At 36.9% G+C, this 26,441-nt stretch overlaps 1 protein-coding gene across 1 annotated transcript in view; it reads left to right on the top strand.

The window, feature by feature from the left end:
* KCNH5 (potassium voltage-gated channel subfamily H member 5) overlaps nucleotides 1–26,441 on the top strand; it is a 347,265-nt gene that overhangs the window by 58,528 nt on the left and 262,296 nt on the right. Inside the window, exon 6 of the mRNA XM_054448009.2 lies at nucleotides 5,437–5,829. Coding sequence (XP_054303984.1) covers nucleotides 5,437–5,829 — 393 coding nt within the window. The remainder of the gene's footprint in view (nucleotides 1–5,436; nucleotides 5,830–26,441) is intronic.

The raw sequence follows: 26,441 nt of genomic DNA, 5'->3' as shown, positions 1-26,441 counted from the left end.
TCGTATAAGATGTGAAAAGATGCAATGACAGGGTGCCGTGGGAGCCTGTACAGGAGAATTTGCCCAAATGTGGGGCCCTAGGGAAGGCTGTGTGAGTGAGATGATACCTGGGTTGAGTGAATTCTGAAGGGAAAATGTGAGAGTTAGTCAGGTAAAGAAGGGATGTAGTTTATTCCTACCAGGGAGACCAGCATGTACAAAGACTCAGAGATGAGGTAGTATGATTACGTTGAGTATGACTTTAGTGTAGTTGAATTCAGATGGGGAAGGAGAAGGTAGGGTGGCATATCGTGAAATGGTGGTGGTTGGTGTCTCATGTGCCAGGAAAATGACCTTTGTGCCTCAGAAAAACCTCTCAAAGGGAGGTGGGTCCTAATTGGTTTCTTTTGCAATTTCATGTTTTTATTGTGTTAATTCAAAAACTTCATTCTAAGAAGAGGTCCATAGTTTTTACTAGATTGCCGTAGGGATCCAAGGCACAAAGTGATTAAAAACTCCTGCTTGAACTAGTGGCTCTGTGGAGAATGGGTAGGTAAGGAAACCAGTGAGGAAGTCCTAGCAGTAAGTAAGTTAGCATGACCATGGTTGTCAGCAGGATAGTAGTAGCAGAAGTGGGTGGATTGCAGACACATTAAGATTAGAGTGAACACATTTGTTAATACATTAGAATAGTGTTTGAAACAAGGGGTTGAGTCCAGGACAATTCTATGTTTTTGATTTAGATGACAGGGTAGATAGTACTGTTGGTTGATAAAATGATGAATATAAGAGGAAGGAAAGAAGATTTGAGGACAACGATCGTTGAGTTCAGTTTGGGGCAAACAAAGTTTGAAAAGCCCGATAGGAAGTCCTAGTGGAGATGCCTGAATGGCAGGGAGATTTATGGGTCTGGCTCTCTGGAAGGATATTTGAGTTTGAGTTGTAGGCTTCAGTATCATCCTCACAGTTATGGCTGTTCAAGTCATGTGACTAGACGATGTTACCCTGAGACTAAGGAGAAAAAGACAGAACTCTGAGGCAGCTAATAGCTTTATTGTTCACATTTCTTCTATAACCATAATTTGTATTGCTGGTATGAAAGATGCCAAAAAGCTCATTAAGCTACCAAAACTATGCTGAGCACTATGTTTGCACTCACAAAATATTCTCAGGTAACTTTTACCAAAAAAGAGAAAGATAAAATCCATATGCTTATCAGTTTTCTCTGCTGCAGAAAAGTGAGTCGAAGCACTTCAGAGTAATTTTCTTAACTTGTCATAAATATTGAATCTGGTTTGGAGAGGATTAGGAAGTAAAGTATGTTCTCTGAATTTAGAAGACTACGGAGTTTTTCTTAGACCATGGCTAACAAAAAGACTTATGGTTTTCTGCTCTAAATAGCACTGTTAGCTTGGGGAAAGATGAATCCTTTGATGTGCAGACATGTTTCTGAAGACCAAAATAAGACATTAATATAACTAAATATTAACTAGTAATAATAATCACAATATTTAAAAGATAATATGCAATTAGTACAAGATTTAAAGCAGACAATGAAATACAACTTTCTTTTGCAAAAATGCTGAGATTTTGGAGCTAGTTCCTCTTCTGCCTAAAGTCGCCTGTTTCTTTCTACAGATCAAGCTGAAATGTAGGAGGTTGTTTCTGTGATTGTTAATTTTTATAGTCATGATTCCTTTGGGGTCTTAACCACACCTTATTCAGGATTTTTCTTTTGTCTGTTACACAACAGAGCAAGAACAAGTGGAAGGGGGCATAGAGAAGAAAATCTTCTCCCTTAGCACGCAGAATCACTCAGGATTATTTTTTCTCTATGTCAAGGGAAAAGAAAGAAACTTTCCCCTTGACATTTTCTCATTTTTATTTTTGAGAAACTTATTCCTATTTCATCCCATCTGTTTTTTTTCCTTTGCTCTGTGATTAGTGTTAGTTTCTTTACCAGTCTTCCCTTATTCATAAACCTGGTTCTGATATAAAACTGCTTTCTGTCAGATCTTAGGGTCGATTTCAGAGAGCATACAGAAATAACAAGATTGTTGACAGACATTTAGTCTGAATACCTGCAGCGCATGCTCTTAGATCTCCAAAGATAGACATAAAAGAAATACCAAATAAGTACAACAATATTGTTTTTCCAGTGGTACTCAAAACTCTTGTAATTTGCTCAATGCAAGTATTTGGTTTCGCTATGGAATTTTAGGCGCTTTTACTTTTTCAAAGACAGATAAATTTGATCTCAATTCTACCTGACCCCCAAATTTGGAGCTGATTCCCAGTTTCAAAGATTACAGTCTCCATAAAGGTAGTTAATTAATTTTCCGCATGCATTGACACCCTGCTGATTGCCTTTAGCTTGTTCACTTTTATGTTGGGTAGAGATAAATATATACACCCCGCCACATCAGTCGGTGGGCCTGACTTTGTTGGAGTCAATACTCTCAGATCTTCAGAGAGGAAGAATGTGTCTGTATTCGTACAAAAATACATCAAAAAATGTGATTTCATCCTTCCTCCACCAAAGGCTTATTGCTTATAAAAGCACAAATGAAATAACAATGAAAATGAAGAGTCTGTTGCTCACTGTTTTATGAAAGAGCCCAGGGACAGAGTGAAGATTAGTGGTGCTTTGCATATGAAAAAGATGAAGCTTATTTTTTGTGCACTGTTTTTTGTTGTTGCCATTTTCCTCTTCTTCCTCCTCCTTGTCCTCCTCTACCCTTTTCTCCTCCTTTTTGTCCTCATCTTGCATTTTTTTGGCGGGCTTTACATATGCAAATCACTGTCTAGAGAATTGGGTCCTGAATGTCTAAAGAAATATATGACAGAGATCTTACCTTGGGCTGTACATTGTAATCACCTGGGAAGGTTTTGAAAATATAGAATCTCTGAGAACCCAAACAAGACCAATTTAATCATTCTCCAGGGTGAAGTCTAGGTATAAGTATACTGTATTCTTTTAAAACTTCCCCAGATGATTCTAATGTATAGCCAGGTTTAAGACTTTCTGAACTCAGGGTGATGCCATTCCATCTTTAGAGGAGACCTGCATTAATCCGGGCTACTGAGCAGGGCTTACATCTGTCAGCACATTAGGCACAGTGTCCAGGGCCCCACAACGCTTTTACGGGCCTACAAGGTGTTTCAATTTCTATTAACAGCAGAAGAAAACAGGGTAATTTTAGGTAAAAACAAAAATTGAATGTGTGATATTAATATATTTATCTTTGTAGGAATGCTGTTATAATACACACACACACACATATATATGTATATATATGTATATATACATACACAGTGTTTTTTGTTTTTTTTTTTTTTGAGACTGAGTCTCGCTCTGTCGCCCAGGCTGGAGTGCAGTGAGTGGTGCGATCTCAGCTCACTGGAACCTCCGCCTCCCAGGTTCAAGTGATTCTCCTGCCTCAGCCTCCAGAGTAGCTGGGACTGCAGGCGTGTGCCAACAAGTCCGGCTAATTTTTGTATTTTTAGTAGGACAGGGTTTCACCATAAAGGAGTCCAGGAAGGCACAAAGGCTTAGGGTCCACGAAGGTGGTAATGCACCCTGGCACTGAGTTTGTTCTTATTTCCCAAGTTTGATTTATTTGTGGTTAAACATAGACTGTGTATATATAGATGGTAAACTACTAACATTGAATGTGAAGGCAATTTTCATGTTTAACACAATGAAATTGGAATTGACAGGCCAGTGGTTGAAAGGCAATAGAAAAGACATGATTATGTACAATTGTATATCTATAATACTTCACCCCATCATGAATCTTAACTACTGGTAGGATGATTTGCTGTTAAGTAATTTAAGACATCATGGGAAAAACATAACTGAGGTACTGATAATGGCAAATACATGAAACATCTTTACAAGTATTCTTACAAACACCAAAATAAAAATGACAATTCTAACATACAATTAAAGAGACCACCAATGATGTTTTCCATATCAAAAATAGTAACAATGGATATTGTATGCTTAGTTTTCAGATATGTAAGTTCTGTATATGAGAGGAACTTTAGGATACTCTCCCAAGCTTCCAAAGATGCTAGTGTATTTGTTTTGTTTTGTGGCATATATTATAACTCAGACTTACATGCTAACAAGTATTTTTATTTTTATCCATTCTTACATCTAAATATTTAATGCATTTATGATTTTATGATTTGGACTTTTTGACTCCTACCTCCTGGGTCCCATTAGTCCTAGAGGCACTGAATAACTGAATACATACAATGGGCAAATCTGTTGAAAATATTTAAAAATTTCCATTTACCAAACTCTTTAACACATACGTTGTCTTTGGCTTCATTGATGGCACAGGGCAGAAGTTTTTGATTTATCCCTTCAACTGTCTTTTTTTTTTGAGACGGAGTCTCGCTCTGTCGCCAGGCTGGAGTGCAGTGGCGCAATCTCGGCTGACTGCAACCTCTGCCTCCTGCATTCAAGTGATTCTCCTGCCCCTGCTTCCTGAGTAGTTGGGATTATAGGCACGCACCACCACGCCCATCTAACATTTGTATTTTTAGTGGAGACGGCGTTTCACCATGTTGGCCAGGATGGTCTCGATCTCCTGACCTCGTGATCTCGCCTCAACTGTTTTTTATAATTCCCGGGTTCCAGGTTCCAGAAAGCAATGCTATGTCCTGTGTTGGTTACCTTTGCCCAGGGATACACAAACCTCTACTCTTGCTCTGTCATCTGCTTTTTATCTTTGTTTTCTACTGTAATTAGACCTAATTAGTATAATTCAAGGTTCATATAACCTTACACTGAAATTTTTCCATTTGAATTGGTATACAGAAACAAACTTGAGTATTTAATATTTTTTTCCCTAAAGGAAATTTGCACTTGGGCAAGAAACACAATATTCTTTAAGTCCAGATCTAAGGGAGGAAGGGAAAAAGCAGGCGATACCCTTTGCAACCCTTTACACTGCTGTGCCACCCATCAGGGCCCTTGCTGAGTATCACTCAACAACAGCATCACCAACAGTGGGATGCCAGGGTCCAGTGAGGCCATCAGAATCAAAGTTATGTTTCCTGAGGTGCTAAATGTGTATGAAGAATAGATAATGGTGTGTCACCCAAATAACTGCTGGACAGTCCATGAAAGCCATGTGATTCTAGGCAGGCTTGCAGAGTGAGTGTGCAGGAGGCACTTGCAGAAGTGGACATCCAGCAGTGTTGTGGATCAGTATTGGCTACTGCATCAGAGCAGGCCAGAGAGAACAGCAGAAAGATCAGCTTTGGTAGAGTGATTGGACTTGGAGTGACTTCCTCTGAACAAATTTTAGGATAACTCAGGAGAAGAGGGAGGCAAGACTATGGAGCATGACTGGCTGTGGTTTGACTGCCAGTAGATTTGAATTCATCACTGACTGTGCAGAGATAACCTAGTCATGTATAAACACATTTTCTCTCTTTTAGGTTCTTCAGCTGGGATCAGATATCCTTCCTCAGTATAAACAAGAAGCGCCAAAGACGCCACCACACATTATTTTACATTATTGTGCTTTTAAAACTACTTGGGATTGGGTGATTTTAATTCTTACCTTCTACACCGCCATTATGGTTCCTTATAATGTTTCCTTCAAAACAAAGCAGAACAACATAGCCTGGCTGGTACTGGATAGTGTGGTGGACGTTATTTTTCTGGTTGACATCGTTTTAAATTTTCACACGACTTTCGTGGGGCCTGGTGGAGAGGTCATTTCTGACCCTAAGCTCATAAGGATGAACTATCTGAAAACTTGGTTTGTGATTGATCTGCTGTCTTGTTTACCTTATGACATCATCAATGCCTTTGAAAATGTGGATGAGGTAAGTTTTTTGTTTTGGTTTTCTGAGTACTGTGGGTCATATATTTTGAAAACATCAGGATAAATGGATTCCGCAGATAATCCAAACCTCTTTTTAGCCACCACTTTCAACTTTCTTGAAACCCTTGCCAAAAGTTATTATATTTTATTACCTTAAATTGGTTTTCATCTGTTTCTTCTCCTTGATATCTGGTTGAAAGTACTAATTACTGGGAATTGGAGTTTGTGGATGGAAGAAGTGGAGAGGAAAAGCGGCGGCATTTGAAGTCAACTACAGCTCACAAACTACATAATTGATTGAAAGAAGATATTAGGTTGGTGCAAAAGTAACTGTGGTTTTCACAATTACTTTTAATGGCAAAAACCACATTTACTTTTATAACAACCTAATAAATAGATGTATTTTATTTGAAAAGCTGCAGCATTTGAAAACTATTCATTCACAGATCTTTTGGCTCCTCCTCTCAAGACACATATGATAACAATGGTAAAGTTAACATAAAGATAAAGAAACTTTTATGAAACAGCAATTCTTGAATTTTTGCCACCTTGGTTTCTTCCTCATAGCTTTTGCTTTGCATTTTGTCTGAATATATTTGTGGATATTGGATGACGTATTAGTCCATTTTCACACTGCTATAAAGATACAACCTGAGACTGGGTAATTTATAAACAGAAGAGATTTAATTGACTCACAGTTCCATATGGCTGGAGAAGCCTCAGGAAACTTACAATCCTGGTGGAAAGAAGCAAGGACCTTCTTCACATGGCGGCAGGAGAGAAAAAGGAGCACAGGGGAAACTGCCACTTTTGAAACCCCCAGATCGCATGAGATCTCCCTCACTGTCATGGGAACAACATGGGGAAAACTGCCCTCAAAATCTAATCACCTCTTGCCAGGTCCCTCTCTTGACATGTGGGGATTACCATTTGAGATGAGATTTGGGTGGGGACACGGAGCCAAACCATATCAGATGACTTCTGATGACTGGTTGGTCTAATGTAAGGCTCTGCTTCTTCAGTGTTATCAGTGCACCTAGAGGTACTTAAAATATGTAGAAGCTTAAAAGACCACTTCATCCACAGCTTCTCAGCCTCTAACTTAATAGTGGATGATATTTAAGTTGTTATACCAAGCTAATAGGATACAACCAGTAATTTCAATTCATAATATATGGAAGAGTCAATATAGAATATATCTATTATTAAAATGTGTTCATAATGGTAATATTACTAACTTAATTGTCCTAAGATGTTCCTATAGATTCTACTCTGTAGACTGCTCAGATGGAAAATTCTTTACTCTGTTGTTATTATAATACATTGTAATATATTATTATTTCTCTATGTGTGTTGGGAGATAGATTGAAACTTTTCTTCAGTGACTTTTTCTATAAAATATTTAGATTCAATCAACTATAATAATAGAAATATTATTTCCCCCAAACTTAAGTGTAGACATTGTATTTTTATACTGCATATGTGATTATTACTTTATAAATTATGGGAAAAAAGAAATCATAGTAATTCATTTTCCAAGTTTTGAGTCCACCTACATCAAGCTTTTAAAGATTTTTTTTTTTCCAATATATCTTCTGAAGTGAGTTAAAGGAGTTAATTTTGAAAATACAAATCACATGATGGGGACAATAAGCAGTATTTATGTTTTGCACACTACACAGATGATTACATTAATACATTGAGATTTTGGTTATTTAGAACGTAGGCCTAAAGATTTTAATAAAAGCAGTCACTCGTGGAATCTAGAAAAGTTCATCTCATATAGAGTAGAATGATAGTTACCAAGGGGTGGGGTGAATGGAGAGATGGTTGGAGAGTACAAAACTTCAGTTAGATGGAACTAAATTCAAGAAATTATTATACAACATGGTGACTATAGTTAACAATGTACTACATTCTGGAAAAATGCTAAGAAAGTGGGTGTAAAGTATTCTCACCACAAAAATGATAACTATGTGAAGAAACACATGTTAACTAGCTAGATTTAGTCATTCCACAATGCATACATACTTAAAAACGTCATGTTGTACATAGTAAATACATGCAATTATTTCTGTCAAAATTAATCAAAAGATTGGCTTGATTAGTATTACAGTAAATATATTGTATAATAATACATTTATAATTATATGTAATACTGCAATAATATATATTAAAAGATTCTCTCAACTTTGCTCATATTCAAGAAATGCAAAGTAAATCTACACTAAATACAATTTTCTTTTCTTTTTTTTTTTTTTTTGAGACGGAGTCTCGCTCTGTCGCCCAAGCTGGAGTGCAGGGGCGCTGTCTCCGCTCACTGCAAGCTCTGCCTCCCGGGTTCACACCATTCTCCGACCTCAGCTTCCCAAGTAGCTGGAACTACAGGTGCCCGCCACACTAAATGCAATTTTCATTTATCGCGCTGCAAAGACTGAAACTATGTTAGAACACTAGGCTGTTGAGTGTAGTAGCTAAGTAGGCACACTGCTCAAATCTCCTTTCATCAACATGTGCTGTGTGGAATACAGTCAGCGGCACCCTGGGTCCAGCTCCTGGCTTTAGAAAGCCTATTGTTACCATCTCTTCTCAACTCAGCATTTAGTGATCTCACAGTGGTAGCTTGAAATTAGCCACAGTGGGAGTATTTACACTACAGAAAGTAGCAAAAGCTACAAATCAAGGCCTTTTTAAAAAACTGTAGAGCTAGTTGTTAATCATTTTCCAACACATCACTGAACACGATTAACTGAAGGCTGCTGCCTTTTCTGATCTCCTGCAGCTCACATGTTGAAGCTGGGCTCACACATTTCCCCAGGGCTGCTCCCCGTCAGTGTCTGAGTATGGTGGGAATACTATAACTTGTCCATACCTGAACTTTTGCTCTGGGACTATCCATTTACTGTGTAAAAGTGTAAGCTTTTTCTTCCTACCTGAGTCTTCCTTCCCTCTTTCACAGGTGTCAGACCTGCATTGTAGTCCAAAGGTTCTTCGTGTTCCCCTCCTCCCCATTTTGTTCTTCCCAGGCATTTACCTCAGTAAAATTCTTGCGTAAATAACCCTGGCTTGGCATCTACTCCTTACAGGACCTCAATTGATCAAGTACAATGTGGCATATCACTCTCATATACTGCTCAGGGGAGAATGAATTGGTAAAATCTCTATAAAGAACAGTTGGCAATGTCTCATTTTAAAAAAGAGAAGACTCTAGAGGCAACCACTTTCAAATTTTTTCAGGGGATTCTTTTATTATTTGCTTCCATGTCACCAAACAACACGATTACATATCTACCTCTTGGTTTGTCAATTTTAAGTTTTGTCTTTGACTTCTCAACATGAAAGGTGAGATTTTAGCTCCCCTTTCTACGTTCTCTCACTATTTACATACACCATTTTCATCACCTCATTTTCACAATATATCATCCTTTTGATTCAATAAATATTAAGTGTTGATATTATTATTATTGTTACTATTCTTATTTTTGGAGACAGAGTCTTGCTCTGTCACCCAGGCCAGAGTGCAGTGGTATGATCACTGCAACCTCTGCCTTCTAGGTTCAAGCGATTCTCCTGCCTTAACCTCCCTAGCAGCTGGGACTAGAGGTGAGCACCACCACACTCGGCTAATTTTTAAAAATTTTTTTAGTATTTCACCATGATAGCCAGTCTGGTCTTGAACTCCTGACCTCAAGTGATCCGCCCATCTCAGCCTCCCAAAGTGTTGGGATTACAGGCGTGAGCCACTGGGCCTAGCCAAGTGTTGATATTGTTATGACTGCAAATATGCACTTTATAGTTGATCCTTGCAGCATGTTGTAATTACTTTTCCTTTTCTGCACTTTCCATTTTTCTGGGAGCTGATAACTGTCTGATTTTATGTTTTCTATGTTCTTATCACTAATTCAACCACAAAATTCTCTGACAATTATCTAAATCTCCCTTCATTACACTGATGCAAGAAGTATTCTATCAATATCATTTTCTTAAACAAACCTCTCTTTACTCTTTCACCTGATTGATAGTTAAGCTAGCTATAATATTCTTGGCTAGAGATAATTTTCCTTCAGAATTTTGAAAGATACAATGCCATTGTACTCCTCCAGTAATTCTGATAAGAAACTTGAAGTCATTACAATTTCTGGTCCTTTACATGTGACCTATTTTCTCTTTCTGGAAGTTTCATATATCTTCTCTGTCCCAAGGTTCTGTAACTTTCTGATGATATGCCTTTGTGCAGATCTATTTTCATCAGTTTTGATGGGTATTAACTAGGTAGTCCTTTTCAGCCTGGAAAAGCATGACTACTGTCTTGATATTTTTTCCTATTATGATTTTCTCCAGCCCTCTGACCCTTTCTAAATTTTCTTTCTTTCTGGAACTCCTTTTATTCAGATACTGTACCTATGAGACCAGTCCTGTAATTTTTTTTTTTTTTTTGAGATGGAGTCTTGCTCTGTCACCCAGACTGGAGTGCGGTGGCGTGATCTTGGCTCACTGCAAGCTCTGCCTCCTGGGTTCACACCATTCTCCTGCCACAGCCTCCTGAGTAGCTGGGACTACAGGCGCTGCCACCACGCCCGGCTAATTTTATTTTTGTATTTTTAGTAGAGACAGGGTTTCACCGTGTCAGCCAGGATGGTCTCGATCTCCTGACCTCGTAATCCACCCGTCTTGGCCTCCTAAAGTGCTGGGATTACAGGTGTGAGCCACTGTGCCCGGCCAATGTACTTTTTTTTTTTTTCTTAATCTCCTATTTTCCAGTCCTTTATCTATTTGCTACACTTTCTGGGAGATTTCTTCCACATTATTTTCTAACTCTCTTTGTCCCTAATAATGCTTTTCTTGCTTAAGGTCTAGTTTGCTTAATACTATTATAGCTAAATTTGCTTTTGTATAGTTGGTGTGTATTTGGTCTGTATATTTCTGGATATATATTTTATGAGTAGTGTATAGATTCTGAAAGTCTCTTTAACAGGCAAGTTTAATCTGTTTACATTGATTGTGATTAATTATGTTTTGATTTACTTAGTACATCTTATTTTCTATTTTTAAATGCCTTTTCTTATCTTTGTTTTTTGGTGTTTTCTTTTTCCTTTTGTTTTTCCAGGTTTTGGATTGATTGAACTTTTCTTTAATCTCTTGGATGCCTCCTACTGGTTTGGAATTTTTTCTGTTAATCGATTACTCTTACATTTTTAACATCAGTGTTTGACTTAACAGATTCCAGAAGCTTCTAAGTATCTTTACCTTTCTTCATTTAATTCAAGGACTTCTGTTCCCCTTCATCCTTCAAATTATTATTGTCTTTTATTTTGGGTCTACATTATTTTTAATTTTTTCCTTTTAATATATGATTGTTTTATTAATATTTAATTGTCAATTCTTATTTAGATTTATCCATATGTTTATCAGCTTGTTCATTCATACTATTTTATGCATTCTTTGCCTTTTTTCTGGGTCAGTTCCTGTAGATTGGCTCTTTGTTACCCCTTATTATAACATTCACCATTCTGGAACACATTTCTTTCAGGAAGCCTGCCTGCATCATTCCCAAGCACCTTTAATTAATATCTTCACCACATTTCATCTTCACTTATGTATATGTATGTGCCTTAATATAGTTAAAAATATTTTTTTCTTTTGTTGATTTGTGTGTGTTCATAAGCACTGTATCAGCTGTTGGATGTTCTGGAGTCTTGTGCCTTGTCTAGGACATGTTTGTTTTGAGACTTTGAGAGGGTTACTCTGGTTCTCAGTTTCCATGATGTAAAACAAGGAAAGGAGTGTATAGCTAAATTGCTTATATCACAAGGTGGTTATAAGGAATAAATGGGAAAAGTGATACTAATAAATTTTGCTTGTAGAATTCTGCAAATCTGGTGGGGTATTATTATTTCATTTGTATGTGTTTGTTTCCTCAGCTGGATTATAAATCCTGTGATGGTGAAGAATGTGTCTTCCATCTCCTTGGTATTTCTTCATTGCTCTTAAGGCATACTGGTGACTTATTGACATGAAGCAGTAAAATGTTAGCAAGGTTTTAGTAAATTGTACAATGACATAAAAATAAAATAGAACTTAAACCTGAAGAGGAAGTACATTAACGGTGACTTGTGAATAAGAGAGAATATGAGTCTGAAAATTACGATATAATCCTTTTACATGATGCAAGTACAGAATGACTTAGAAGACTTAATAACATTCTTTATTTTCAAGATTGTCGACATGCTCTCTGAAGGTAGTTTCGTTTACTAGGAATTCATGAACTGAATATGTGATTCTTTAAGAAAATTGTGAGGCAGAAAAGACAGATTCCATTAAAGAAGGCATTCTGTTTGAAAAGAAGGAACATAAATTTTCTAAAAGCCGTAAACAGAGGGTAAGAGAATGTTGTCACTAAGAATCCAAAGAATAGGATTGAGCTGCTTTGTAGTATGCATTTGAATACAGCTTTGGGAGGTTCAGGGAGCTTGATTTTGGGGAGATTAGAGGGAGTTGAGCCATAGAACATCATCAAATATGGAGCAGCTGCAGATAACACGCTGTTTGGTAGCATAGGAGGATTTAGGAAATATGATATATGGGGAATTTTGATGATAATGAGTAGTCTTAATAAGTGATAAACATAAAAACTAGGTCACAAATGAAATTGGGAAAAGATAACTCATGCATTGCTTTAGGAGAAAGAATGAATAGAACAATGACTGCTAAGTGGAAGTATATAAATACTTTTAATTTTCAGAAAAGTTTATGGAAGATAATTTTCTAAATTATAGTTTTGTCATGAATTATGCTTGTCAAGCTGCCACATGCATCATTTCACTTTATCCTGTATAATTACATTAATAATTTTTATTTCTGATCTAGTCATTAAAACAAGAACAGGAAATCAGAAAGGCTAATTATGCTTCTAGACTTTAGTAACTTTTGTCAGCTTAGAATCTTCTTTGTCCCTTTTGCTTGCCATCTCAGACCTTCTACAAAGAATAGCATGTTAGAAATTGTTATTTAATACAGTTGGCTTGCCATTACCTTTTCATTAAAGTGTATAGATAATTTAAAATAATATTTGAGTGGTATAACTAGGATATACCTAATTTTTCTGTTTGTTTTCCTAGTTTTAATCTTATTAAATCCATATAAATACTGCCTGTCTAAGTTTGTTATGTGCTGCCATATCAAAATACCACAGGTTGGGTCATTTATGAAGAACAGGAACTTATTTCTCACAGTTCTGGAGACTAGGAAGTCCAAGGCACTCACATCTGGTGTCTTGTGGGGGCTGTGCTCACATGGTGGAAGGCAGAAGAGCAAACAAGACAAATGATGTGTCCTCATGTAGCAGAAGACAGCAAACCGCTTCTGTAAGCCCTTTTTATAGCAAAATTAATCCATGCATGAGGGCAGATCCCTCATGACCTAAATACGTTCTATTTGTCCTCATCTCCCAACATTATTGCATTGAGGATTAAGTTTTAACATATATATTTGAGGGGACAAACCAATCAAACCATAGCGCTACCCAATCCTTCTTGGAATTAGTTGATTTTTCTTTTCACTGTGATTCCCAGCTGATGATAGCATGCCAACATTAAGTCCTAAGCAATCTGCTTTTAAATCTAACTTTGTAAAGAGTGTGAGCCTTTTAAAAAATAGACTTTATTTTTTAAGACCGCTTTTAGGTTTGTAGCAAAATTGAGGAGGTGCAGAGATTTCCCATGTACCCTTTGCTCCCAAACATGCATAGATTCTCCCACTATGGAAATCCCACACCAGAGTGGTACGTCTGTTACAATTGTTGAACCTACATGAATACATCATTATCACCCAAAGTTGATCGTTTCTAGTGGCTTTCACTCTTGATTTTGTACATTTAATGGGTTTGGACAGAAGTATGATGACATGTATCCTCCATTACAGCATCACACAGATTAGTTTTACTGTCTTAAAATTTTTTTCATGCTCTGCTTATTCTTTTCTTCTTCTCTGCTAACCCGTGGCAACCACTGATCCTTTGTGTCTCCATAGTTTTGCCCTCTCTAAATGTCGTATAGTTAGAATCAGATAGTTTGTAGCTTTTTCATATTGGCTTCTTTCTCTTAGTAATATGCATTTAAGGTTCCTCTGTGTTTTTTCAAGGCTTGATAGCTCATCTTTTTTTTCTGTGCTGAATAACATATCATTGTCTGGATGTATCACAGTTTATTTATTCATTCACCTACTGAAGAACATCTTGGATGCTTCCAAGTTTTGGCAAAATTATGAATAAAGCTGCTATAAACATTCATGTGCAGGTTTATATGTGAACATAAGTTTTAAACATATTTGGGTAAATACCAAGAAACGTGATTGCTGAATCATATGGTAAGACTATGTTTAGTTTTGTAAGAAACTTTCAAACTGTCTGTCTTCCAAAGTGGCAGCACCATTATGTATTCCCATCAGCGATGAATGAGAATTTCTCTTGTTCCTCATCCTTGGCAACATTTGGCGGTGTTAGTATTTTGGAGCTTGACTATTCTAATAGGTGTGTAGTGGTATCTGTTTAAATGTATCTATTTTGATGTTTTAAAATTTGCAATTGACAAATGGCATATGTTGCTGAACACCTTTTCATATGCTTAATTCTCATAGGAATATCTTCTTTGTTAAGATGTGTGTTCAGATCTTTTGTGCATTTTTTATTGTTGTTTTAAGAGTTCTTTTTATTTTTTGGATGATAGTACTTTATTAGATGTCTTTTGCAAATATTTTCTCTCAGTTTGTGGCTTGTCTTCTCATTCTTTTGACTGTGACTTTTGCAGAGCGGAATTTTACATTTTAATGAAGTCCAGCTTATCAATTATTACTTTCATGGATTGTGCCTTTGGTGTTGTATCTGTAAAGTCATTGTCATACTCAAGGTCATCTAGATTTTCTCCTATGTTGTCTTCCATAAATTTTATAGTTTTGCATTTTTTATTTCATATGATTCATTCTGAGTTAAATTTTGTGAAGGGTGTAGGGTCTGTGACTAGATTCACTTTTTTTTTTAAATGTGGATATCCAGTTGTTTCATCACTATTTTTTGAAAAGATGATGTTTGTTCCATTGCATTGCCTTTTTGTCTTTGTCTAAGATTAGTTGCTTATATTTATGTGGGTCTATTCCTGGATTCTCTATTCTGATCAGTTAATCTATTTGTCTGTTTTTTCACCAATGCCATACTCTCTTTATTGCTATAGTTTTATAGTTAGTTTTAAAGTCATGTAGCATCAGTCTTCTGACTTTGTTCTTCAACTTCCATATTGTAGTGGCTATTTTGAATTTTTTGCCTGTCTGTGTAAGCTTTAGAATCAGTCTACTTGTATCAACAAAATAACCTGCTAGGTTCTTGATTGGATTTTTGTTGTCTCTAGTTCATTTTGAGAAGAACTGACGTCTTGACAATATTGAGTCTTACTATCCATGAACATGAAATATCTCTTCATTTATTTAGTTCTTTGATATATTTCATCAGTTTTGTAGTTTTCCTCATAGATCATATACACATTTTATTAGATTTATATTTAAGTATTTTGGGGAGGGCTAAAGTAAATGGCATTATGGTTTTTTATTTCAAATTCCACTTGTGCCTTGCTGGTACACAGAAAAGCAATTGCCTTTTGTGTATTAACCTTGTAACCTGGAACCTTGCTATAATTACTTATGAGTTTCATGGTTTTTGGTCAATTTATTCATATTTTCTACATAGATAATCATCTCATGGATAATCATCTGTGAACAATGACATTTTTATTTCTTCCTTCCCAGTAAGTATACCTTTTCTTGTTTTATTGCATTAGCTAGAATTTCCATGATGAGTTTGAAAAGAAGTGATGAAAGGGAACATCTTTGCCTTGTTCCTGATCTTAATAGGAAAGCTTCTAGTTTTTCATTCTTGAGTATGATGTTAGTTGTAGGGTTTTTTTTTTTTTTTTTGTAGATGTTCTTTATCATGTTGAAGAATTTACTCTCTACTTGTAGTTTGTTGAGAGTATTTTATCATGAATCGATGTTGGATTTGTTAAATGATTTATCTACATCCATTGATATGATCATGCCATTTTCCTTTAGCTTGTTGATGTTATGGATTACATTAACTGACTCTCAAATGTTGCACCAGCTTTGCATACCTAGAACCAAATCCAGTTGGTCACAGTGTATACTTTTTAAAATACATTGTTAGATTAAAATTTTTAAATCAAATATTAACAAAACTAATATTTTGTTGAGAATTTTTACATCTATGTTCATGAGAGATATTGGTTTGTACTTTTCTTGTAATGTCTTTGTCTGGTTTTGGTATTGGGGTAATGCTGGTCTCATAAAATGCACAAGAAAGTATTCTTTCTGCCTCTACCTTCTGGAAAACATTGGAGGAAATTGGTATAATTTATTCCTTAAATGTTTGATAGATTTCACTTGTGAACCTATCTGGGCCTAATGCTTTGCATTTTAGAAGGTTATTAATTATTGATGCAATTTCTTTAATAGATGTAGTTCTATTCAGATTATTTTTTTCTTGTGTGGGTCTTAGCAGATGTGTCTTTCAAGGATTTGGTTTATTTCATTATCAAATTTATCAAATCTGTGGGCAGAGTTGTTCATAGTATTTCTTAATTATCCCTTTAGTATTCATGGAATTTGTAGTAGTGTCCCCTCTTTTATTTCTAATATTAGTAATTTGTATCTTCTCTCTCTCGTTTCATTAGCCTGACTAGAGGCTTATTGATTTAATTTTTTTTTTTAGATGGAGTCTCACTCTGTCACCCAAGCTGGAGTGCAGTGGCGCAGTCTCAGCTCACTGCAACCTCTGCCTCCCAGCCTCAAGTGATTCTCATGCTACAGGCGCATGCCACCACGCCTGTCTAATTTTTTGTATCTTGATAGAGACAGGGTTTCACCGCGTTGCCCAGGGTGGTCTCGAGTTCCTGAGATCAGGTGATCTGCCTGCCTCAGCCTCCCAAAGTGCTGGGATTCCAGGCATGAGCCACTGCGCCCAGCCAAAAAAAAAAAAAAAATTAATTTTATTTTAAGTTCTGGGTTACACGTGCAGGACAGGCAGGTCTGTTACAGAGGTAAACCTGTGTCATGGTGGTTTGCTGCACCAATCAATCCATCACCTAGGTATTAAGCCCTGCATGCATTAACTATTCTTCTTGATGCTCTCCCTTCCCGTCCCTGGCAGCCCCCCATCAGGCCCTAGTGTGTGTTGTTCCCCGCCCTGTGTCCATGTGCTCTCATTGTTCAGCTCCGACTTACGAGTAAGAACATGTGGTGTTTGGTTTTCTGATTTTTAAAATCCTTTCAAAGAATTAGCTTTTGGCTTTGTTGTTTTTTAAAAATTTATGTCCTATTTTCAATTTCACTTATTTCTGCTTTAATTTTTATGATGGCTTTTCTTTGACTTACTTTGGATTTCTAGTTTCCAAAGGTGAAAGTTTAGGTTTTTCTTCTTTTCCAGCATATGCATTCAAAGCTATAAATTTCCCTGTGAGCACTGATTTTGCGATATCCTATCCTACACATTGTTAAATTGTATTTTCATTTTTGTATAGTTCAAATTATTTTAAATTTCTTTTGAGATTTCTTCTTTGACTCGTGTTATTTAAAAGTGCGTTATTTAATCTCCCAGGTGTTTGGGTATTTTTCAGATATTGTTCTGTTATTGATTTCTAATTTAATTCCATTGTGACCTGAAAGCAGACATTGTATGATTTCTATTCTTTTAATACACATAGTGATTCTAATAACAATTTAAAAATCATTTATATTTATATTGATTATTGGATTAGTAGCTGATCCATACTCATCTTTCATCTATAGGCTCAGAGAAGGTGTGTTGGTGACCCTATTTGGCATCCTTTAATTGTACTTCATGTAAAGAATTCAAATCCAGCAAAGATCTTTAGAGAGCTAATGGTTAGTTATTATGCTTGTTTCTGGAAGAATCTCCAAAGCAGAGACTCTGTCTCTCTAACTCATCTTGGATTTGTATACCTATCAAGATGCCTGACATCTAATTGCCAGCCTACAAATATTTCTATTGAAGTGAATGAGGCATACCACATTTCCTAACTATACATGCTTTTTGTTAATAATGGGAAAGATAAGGCCAGAGGGAAACCTTTGTGGCATAATCTTAGCTGTGCTCTAAACTCTTTCTTCTCACAGACTATAGGGCATATCCTCTGACCACTGTGTTCACATTTCCTCTCATGAGTTGCTTTCCATGAGTATTCTTACGCTGTCATGTAAATAATCCTCCAGTCAGATGACCTGCCCTACCAGCTTTCCATACATGTTTAAGGATTACCTTAGGGTTAAGCCTCCAAGCTGTGATCTCCCACTGGGAGTGCAAAGTATTGTGGACAAATAAATACAAATGGATATAAAGATGAACAAGACACAGTCTCTGAACAGATACCTACCTTCTACTTTGAGGGAAAAACTTTCTCACAAACTATTCGTGGGTATAGATAAAAGAGGGGTCAGGGTGAAGGAAGAGATAGGGAAAAAATTTGGAGAGAGTGTAAGAGTCAGCCTCAAGTTCCAAATTGGAACATAATGGCTGTCGTCTAAGCTTTTAAATTCTATTCCTGGTGGGCATTGGTAGAGAATGTTATCATGGTTGGGTAATACACCGCTTTAAAGATAGACGTTCTTAGATTTGAAAAGTTTGGTGATGTTGCAGAAACATTCTTTTGCATGAATTTCCAGTGAGACAAAGCAGTCTGTCTAACTGAGGGAATTAGCTTTGAGAGGATAGGAAAGAACAAGCAATGAGGATAGCATTGAGCTTCCTTTATTTGATTTTCTTGTTTACATAAAATTTTTTTTATCTGTACTGATCTTCATTCATGATAAATTGTTCCTATTGTTAAGCAGCGGGGATGATTCTAACATAGAGGCAAAGAAGGTTGAAATATATTGGAATTTGTATGTTACAGCTAACTCTTAAAGAGTTTTTACCTTAACTAATTACGAATACTTGCATAGAGGTTACTGTTTATTGTCTTTCTGTGCAATAATTATCCCCATGCTTGAGAAATCGTAGTTTTGTTACTCTGCTTTTGGGGAAGCTCCAGTGGAGTTCATCCCTACTTCATTTATCCTTTTTAATACTTCATTTTATTCCCTGATGTCCCTGCTTTCACACAACACACACTAACTTATAAAGAATGTGTTTGTCTTTGTATTGAATTTCTTCATCTTTAAGAAGTGTTGTTTATATTTAGGTAAAGGGTTAACAAAATTATTTCTTCTTCTGCTTGAGAATTTGACCTTTGGCTAGCAGTCTTCCTTTGCTTCCCTGGGAACTGATGAAGGGAACATGTCTTTTATGTTTCTAGGCAATATTACTTATGTTTTAAAAAATGGCTGGGCATGGTGGCTAATGCCTGTAATCTCAGCACTCAGGGAGGCAGAGGAAGGAGGATTGCTTGAGCCCAGGAGTTTGAGGACAGCCTGGGCAACATACCAGGACCCCATCTCCACAAAAAGGAAAAAAAAAATTCCCTTTTCAGTAAATTGCATCTAGACTGTGAGGAACTTTTAATAAACTATAAATAACTTGATAAGGACACCATAGCTTATGGGTTTATTGAATGATGGAGCTTTCAGAGTTCCATCAGATATGAGCATATCTCTTGTGGGACTTTGAAACCTATGCCTGTGGCATTGTTATTAGAAGTATTAGATTAGGTAGAGCATGAGGCTGTCAAAAGCTACATCCCCAAACATTACCAACACAACCTGTTAAAAAGACAAAGCTGAGTTGAATTTATTGCTTACCACGGTAAAAGGGAACACGGCCTTGCAAAGCTCTGGTATTGTACTCAGAGCAGGAAAGGCAAGGACAGAATGGATTAAGAATCAAAAGTTTGATTTAAGGTAGGTTTTTAAAAACAGGGAGGGGCTAGGGGAGTGGGCTTTATTAGAACTGGGTAAAGTTCAAGAATATGATACAATAGCACAGGATTGGAGGAAACAGCAAGGCAAGGATTTTGGAGGAAAGAATTCAAAGAATCTCAGGACATAAACTGTGTGCAGATACTTTTCACTAAAGAGTTAATAGGTCTTTGCAAAATTCCTGTAATAAAAAAAATCAAACCATTTATCTGAGCAGGAGAGTCCTGGAGAAAGAAAGTCATGCTAAGGGAGACAGAGGAATAGTCCAAAGTCGTGTTAATGTAGACAGTAAGATAGAGTTTTAGTTTTCAGTGTCCAGGATGAGTGAGAGTAGTGATGATGGTGAGATTAGACTATTTCTCAAGGCTTTTAAGTCAAGATGGCTCCAGTACTTGCTGACTGAGTCTTATTTTCTCACTTTTAAGTTGTCTTCTTGGGGAGACAGGGGACAGGGAGCATAGCTCTTTGGACTGCTACACAAACTACTATGAGGTCTATATCCATGGAAGAGGATGCTAATACTGCCCTTTTGATGAGCAGTGATTTCTATTCTGTGCCCTTCTGAATCTACTGATAAATAAGCATGATCGATGATAGTAGTGTTTGAATGTTTAGTTGATCAGTATTGCAGATACAAATACAGAGTTTATGATCAAATGCCCAGTGTGCACTTTCAGAAGATGCTAGTTTCCATTGTGATTTGTTTGTTTTTGGGTAATTGTGTCAGGAAAAATCAGCCATCTTCAGTTACATTCACATTTATACACAGGATTACACGGAGTTGTGAATGGCCTTACTCAAAAACTTTTACAGATGTTGCAATTGTCCTGGTTACAGTAAATTAAGAGGTCTATATCATGGAAACCAGTGCAAAAATTATTTTACTATAGATTACAGATTTTTAGATTTGCTCAATTTTATATTCAATATGATGCTACTGGAATTTTAGAATCACTTCTTCTTGTCTTCAATATTGAAATCTAACAAGTTTAAAAAAAGAATATCTGTTTAATGACATCTTACCGATGTTGGCAAAGAAAGTAATTATTTTTAGGGAATATGCAGTCTCCATGTACAGAAGCCTGCCAGTTCATATGATAAACATATCACTAGGACTGATCACTAGCTCAATTGTTAAATTTCTGCTCTTTAGTGTTATGAATGACTGTGTATTTGGTTTGACTTCTGAGATGTGGTAATACATTGAGAAATATACAGGGATGGCTGTCTTAGTCCATTTTGTGTAGCTATAGCAGAATGCCTGAGGCTGGATAATTTATAAAGAAAGGAAGCCTATTTAGCTCACAGCTCTGCAGGTTAGGAAGTTCAAGAGCATGGCCTTGGATTCTGATGAGGGTTTTCATGCTGCATCATAACCTTGTGGAGAAAGTCAAAGGACAAGCAGACATATGAGGAGAGAAAAAACCCAAACAGTACCCTGGCTCTAGAAAAATGTACCGTTGTAGGAACTTATCCATTCCTTTAAGAATGAATCCAGTCTTGCCAGAGTGAGAACTCACCCACTACCATGAGAATGGTACCAAGATGTTCATAAGAGATTCACTCCCATGACTTAAATACCTCCCACTAGGCCCCACGTTCCAACACTACCACATTGGGGATCAAATCTCAACTTGAGTTTTGGTGGGACAAACTACATGCAAACTACAGCAATGACGTAAGAAGGATTTATTCTTCTCTGAATGTCATCCTTTAAATGAAAAAAACAAATCCCTTTCTTGATTTCCTTCATCTATTCACCTCTCTCTCTCTATATATATATTGAGCTACTCGTTTATTATAAGTATTGGGGAATCTAGCAGTGAACAAGCACACAAATCCTCCCCTATCTTCATAAAACTGTTAAAAGGAAATTGCACCAGACATTTGTTAAAAACAAAGATTTTATTCAAGACCGTTGCAATGGTAGAGAGAGATTTTTGCACTAGGGGAGAGGGATTGAACTCAACTTTGTTGAAACAAGTGGTAGAGATGTTGGTCAATATGATTAGGTCATCTAATCATTTGATAATTGGTGCTTATCAAAGTTTGACACCTACCCTCCTACAGACATTAGGAAATAGAGGCACTGTCTTTCTTGATGATTATATTCCCAAGGAATAGCCCACAAATCTTTGAGAAGGACATTCCTGGGTTATAAAATTGGCAAGAGGCTGGGAGAAGATTTTCCTCTGAAAGAGGCAGAGAAAGAATTTACGATAGAAAGTTTTCTAAAGTAAATGTTCTAAGAAAAGGGAAGTCAGGATCCTAGACTTAGGAAGAAGCCAAGTTAAGGTCATCTTGGTCAGAGTTAATATTCTGGTGGGGGAAAAACAGACAGTAAGTATACGTGGACAATTTAAATTGTGTGTGTGTGTGTGTCTGTGTGTATAATTTCAGCTAGTGATATGCTCTACAAATAAAAATAATACAGGGGCAATAGGATATAGATAATGACTGGGGTGATGAGGAGGTAAACATGTAGGAAAGCATGTATGGGCTAAATGCTGCTGTTAGGTTAGGATTTCTTTTTAGTTGCAAAGGAAAGAGACTCAAGTGACCTCAAGTGATGGAAGATTTAGTATAAGGATGGATATTTTTCAGCACATAGCACAAATAACAGTGGTACCTTAGAACCTAATGCATGGCCCTAGACCAAGGTGGCTCTGGGGAACTTGGCCCAAGGCACAACCAATTTCTAATATTAGGGAAGTGAGCCTGAAAAAAGGAAGGAGCTGAGCCAAAGTATAGGGAAGTGAGGAAAAAGAAAATGGAGCTACTCTTTGAACTCCTTCTTCATATGTCTCACAGTCTTGCATTGACATTGTTTTCTCCAGTATCATTTTCTTATAGCCTTAACATTCCATATGATCACATATTGTCATTAAAATTGTTGAAAAAAGGGATATTTTAGAAAATTATTTTGGAGGACATGACTGCTTACTGTTCTAGCTATTTTCTTAGGGTTTGTAGATCTTTACTTGAGTTTCCCACCACAATGTGACTCACTCACTCTGTCTGTATGCTTTTCTCTCTTTTCTTGACAGAATTTCTTAGCATGCTTGTTAATTTCATCTTGACTGGACCTTGGGGTGTTCAGATTACATATTGTTACTGGGTATATCTGTTTCTTGCTGAGAATAGCACTTGGATCAGTCCATTCAGTAAAGCAGATTGTTCTCCCCAGTATGGATGGGCATTATCCAATCTGTTGAGGGCCTGAATAGAAAAAGAGATAGAAGAAAGAGGAATTCTCTCCTTTTTTCTGCCTTACTACTTGATCTGGGACATCTCATCTCATCTTGTCTTGCCTTTGGACTGGAATTTGCACCATTGGCCTGGTTCTTAGGTCTTCGGACTTGAATTGCAATATCGGCTTTCTTGGGTCTCCTGGTTGCAGATGGCAGACTGTGGAACTTCTCTGCCTCCATAATCATTTGAGCCCATTCCTCACAGTACATCTCTCTCTCTTCCTAAATATCAACATCTATATACAGTTATTCCCTTTTACCCATGGGTATACATTCCAAGACCCCCAGTGGAGGCCTGAAACCACAGATGGTACTGAACCCTATATATATTATGCTTTCTCCTATACAGACGTACCTATGATAAAGTTTAATTTATAAATTAGGCACAGTAAGAAATAAACAATATAACAACATAGAAGAATTACTATAATGTACTGTAATAAAAGTATGTGAATGTGCTTGCTCTCTTCCAAAACATCTCATTGTTACTATACTCACCCTTTTTCTTACGATGATGTGAGATGAAAAAAATGCCTACATGATGAGAAGAAGTAGGGTGAATGATGTAGGCATTGTGACCTAGCTTTAGGCTACTATTGACCTTCTGATAATATATCAGAAGGTGATTACATTCTTCAGGTGATCCTGGATCATCAAGCCATGAACATTAATGGTTGAATGTCAGGAGCAGGAGCAGATAATGTCAATATTAGGGATCCTTGATAGTTGAAGGTTATTTTTTGCTAAAACCTTTGGGAAGAACACTGTAGTTGGAAATTATTGTCTCTTTTAAACTCATTAAAATGTTGCTATAGAAATTGTATTCCTTCGTTGATCATATAGGAGACTTTAGTGCTTTGTTCCATCTGTGGATCATATGCCATAATTCTGTCCATTGTTGTCTGTACAATTTGAAACACTTCAGTAACTTTCCATAGTATCCACATTGCTAGTTCTGCTTCAGCTTCTTCTTCTTCCTCTGTAGGTGACTCAACAAGTTCTTCCAGTTTCTCATTTGTTAACACTTCTGATGACCTTCAATATGTTCTTTCACTTCATCAAGTATGTCGGCAAATTCTTCACTAACTTGTCTTGCTGTGTGAATTATTTTCTTAGCTTCTCCATTGATCCCCAGGAAGCCTTTAAAATCATTCATGACTTCAATCCATAAGTTCTTCCAGCAGGTATTTGCAATTTCTGGTTTTAATTAATCCATTGCAGTTTTGATGAATGCTATTGCATCAGAGATAGTGAATGATTTCCAGCATTGCTTTACATCCGGATTAGGGTCTGCATTAATTGCTGATCAAATGCAGTAAAATATCAGGCAGGCGTATGTGGCACTGATAAACCAAATGATGTCGTGGTCAAAGGGCTGAAACAAGGAGGTTGTATTTGAAGGTAAAAATACAACCTCAACATTTTCATTTTCATAGAAGATTCAGGATGGCTGGGTGCATTCTCATCTCCATCTCCATCTCCATCCCTGTCCCTGTATCCATCTCCATCTGCACATCCATCTCCATCTCCATTTCCATCTCTATCTGCTCTCCATCTCCATCTCCATCTGCATCTCCATCTCCATCTGCATCTCCATCTGCATCTGCATCTCCATCTGCATCTGCATCTCTATCTGCATCTCCATCTCCATCTGCAATTCCATCTGTGTCTGCATCTCCATCTCCATCTCCATTTCCATCTGCATCTGCATCTCCATCTCCATCAGCATCTCCATCTCCATCTCCATTTCCGTCTGTGTTTGCATCTGCATCTGCATCTGCATCTCCATCTGCATCTCCATCTCCATCTCTATCTGCATCTCTGTCTCCATCTCCATATCTCCATCTCCATCTGCATCTGCATCTCTATCTCCATCTGCATCCCCATCTCCATTTCCATCCCCATCCCTGTATCCATCTCCATCTGCACCTCCATTTCCATATCTCCATCTCCATATCTCCATCTCCATTTCCATTTTCGTGTCCATCATGTCCTGTTAGTCCTGTTTCTCTGGAAAGCCCTGACAAATACACTTAGTCTTTCTTCTCTTTTGCTTTTTCTCTTTGCTTACATAGCCCATCATGGCCACTTCAGTCTTACTCTGCTTCAACTCTCATTGCCTGTTACCTCATTCTCTCAGCATTTCTTGGACTAATTATTTATGCTATAAAACAAGAGTCTTAACTTTCAGGGTTTGGGATAGGTGAAGTGTCTCTGAGGGGGTTACATTTTTAAGCCCAGTCCTGAAAGATGCATAGGAATTCACCAGGCAAAAGAAATGGTTGGTGGGTAGGGAGATTGTTTTAAACAGCATGTTTGGAGATCTCCTGGGTGAGAGAGAATATATTTTTAAGGTAGGAAAGAAGTCCTATATGACAGAGTGTAGAGAGCAGAAGACAGATGCTCAAGGTGAGTCTGAAGAGGTAGGCAGGGGTAGATTGTGTTAAGGAGTTTGGGTTTTATTCTAAAGGCAGCAAGAAATTATTGAAGAAGGATTTAAAGCATCCCCAATTTGGTTTGCTTGTACATATATCATAATGTTTGAAAAAAAATCAGGGCTTTAGGCAATACACCTCTTCATAGGGTACATATTTTGATCAAGCTTTATATTCACTGTGGACCCAGTGGATATGAAAATGAAAGTCTTTTCTACAACAAGAAGCATACTAAAAGTTACTACATTATGGATATTGCTGAAAATAAGTGCCTATTCTTTATCTGTCTGTCTGTCTGGCCATTTATGCCACTGTGCTTCAATAAGAATATGAACTGGCTAATACAGGTGTTATGCACAAGTTATTTAAATTCAGATCTTCTACAGAAGGATGCTAGCTAATCCATGGAGTAATTAGGATTATTTCCCCGTAGAGCTCTTGGTAGCTTGAGTTGGAGCAGTGAATTCTGAATAGGAAAAAGCAACATAATTTGTTATCTGGGTTAGAGGTTCAGATAACAAATGTAGTTTGCAATTTTTTTTCAGTCTTTAAATTGCACTCTACAAAAGGAAATGGAAATGGACTATGTAATCATTCATGTATAAAATCTATTTAGAATAAGGGCCCAATGCTTGTGAAACAGAGCTTATTATTGTTTTGTGGTTTATATCCAGTTGCCTGATATGGTACTACCTGTGAAAATTAAGCGGCTATTAATTATTGATTATGGTATCAGTGCTGGAGGAATCAGAAATTATTATGAGAGATTTATATATTGGTTAGGTTATTCTTTAATTAATGTTTTCATTCTTTAAATCACTAGGTTCCCAAGAGTGCTAGAGTGTGCTAGGGATAAAAGAATGAACAAAACATGATACACATGCACACTCACAAAGAGACAAGTGTCGTGAAGGGAATGTACATGGTCCTTTGAGATTATATAATGAAATGACCTGATCCAGATCAGAAAGGGAAAGTTCCCCAAGGAAGCAATA

Source organism: Pongo pygmaeus, chromosome 15, assembly GCF_028885625.2.
Source record: "Pongo pygmaeus isolate AG05252 chromosome 15, NHGRI_mPonPyg2-v2.0_pri, whole genome shotgun sequence".
In the NCBI taxonomy this organism is placed as follows: Eukaryota; Metazoa; Chordata; class Mammalia; order Primates; family Hominidae; genus Pongo; species Pongo pygmaeus.
The sequence above is the reverse complement of the archived record's forward strand: the minus strand, read 5'-3'. Positions and strand labels throughout refer to the sequence as shown.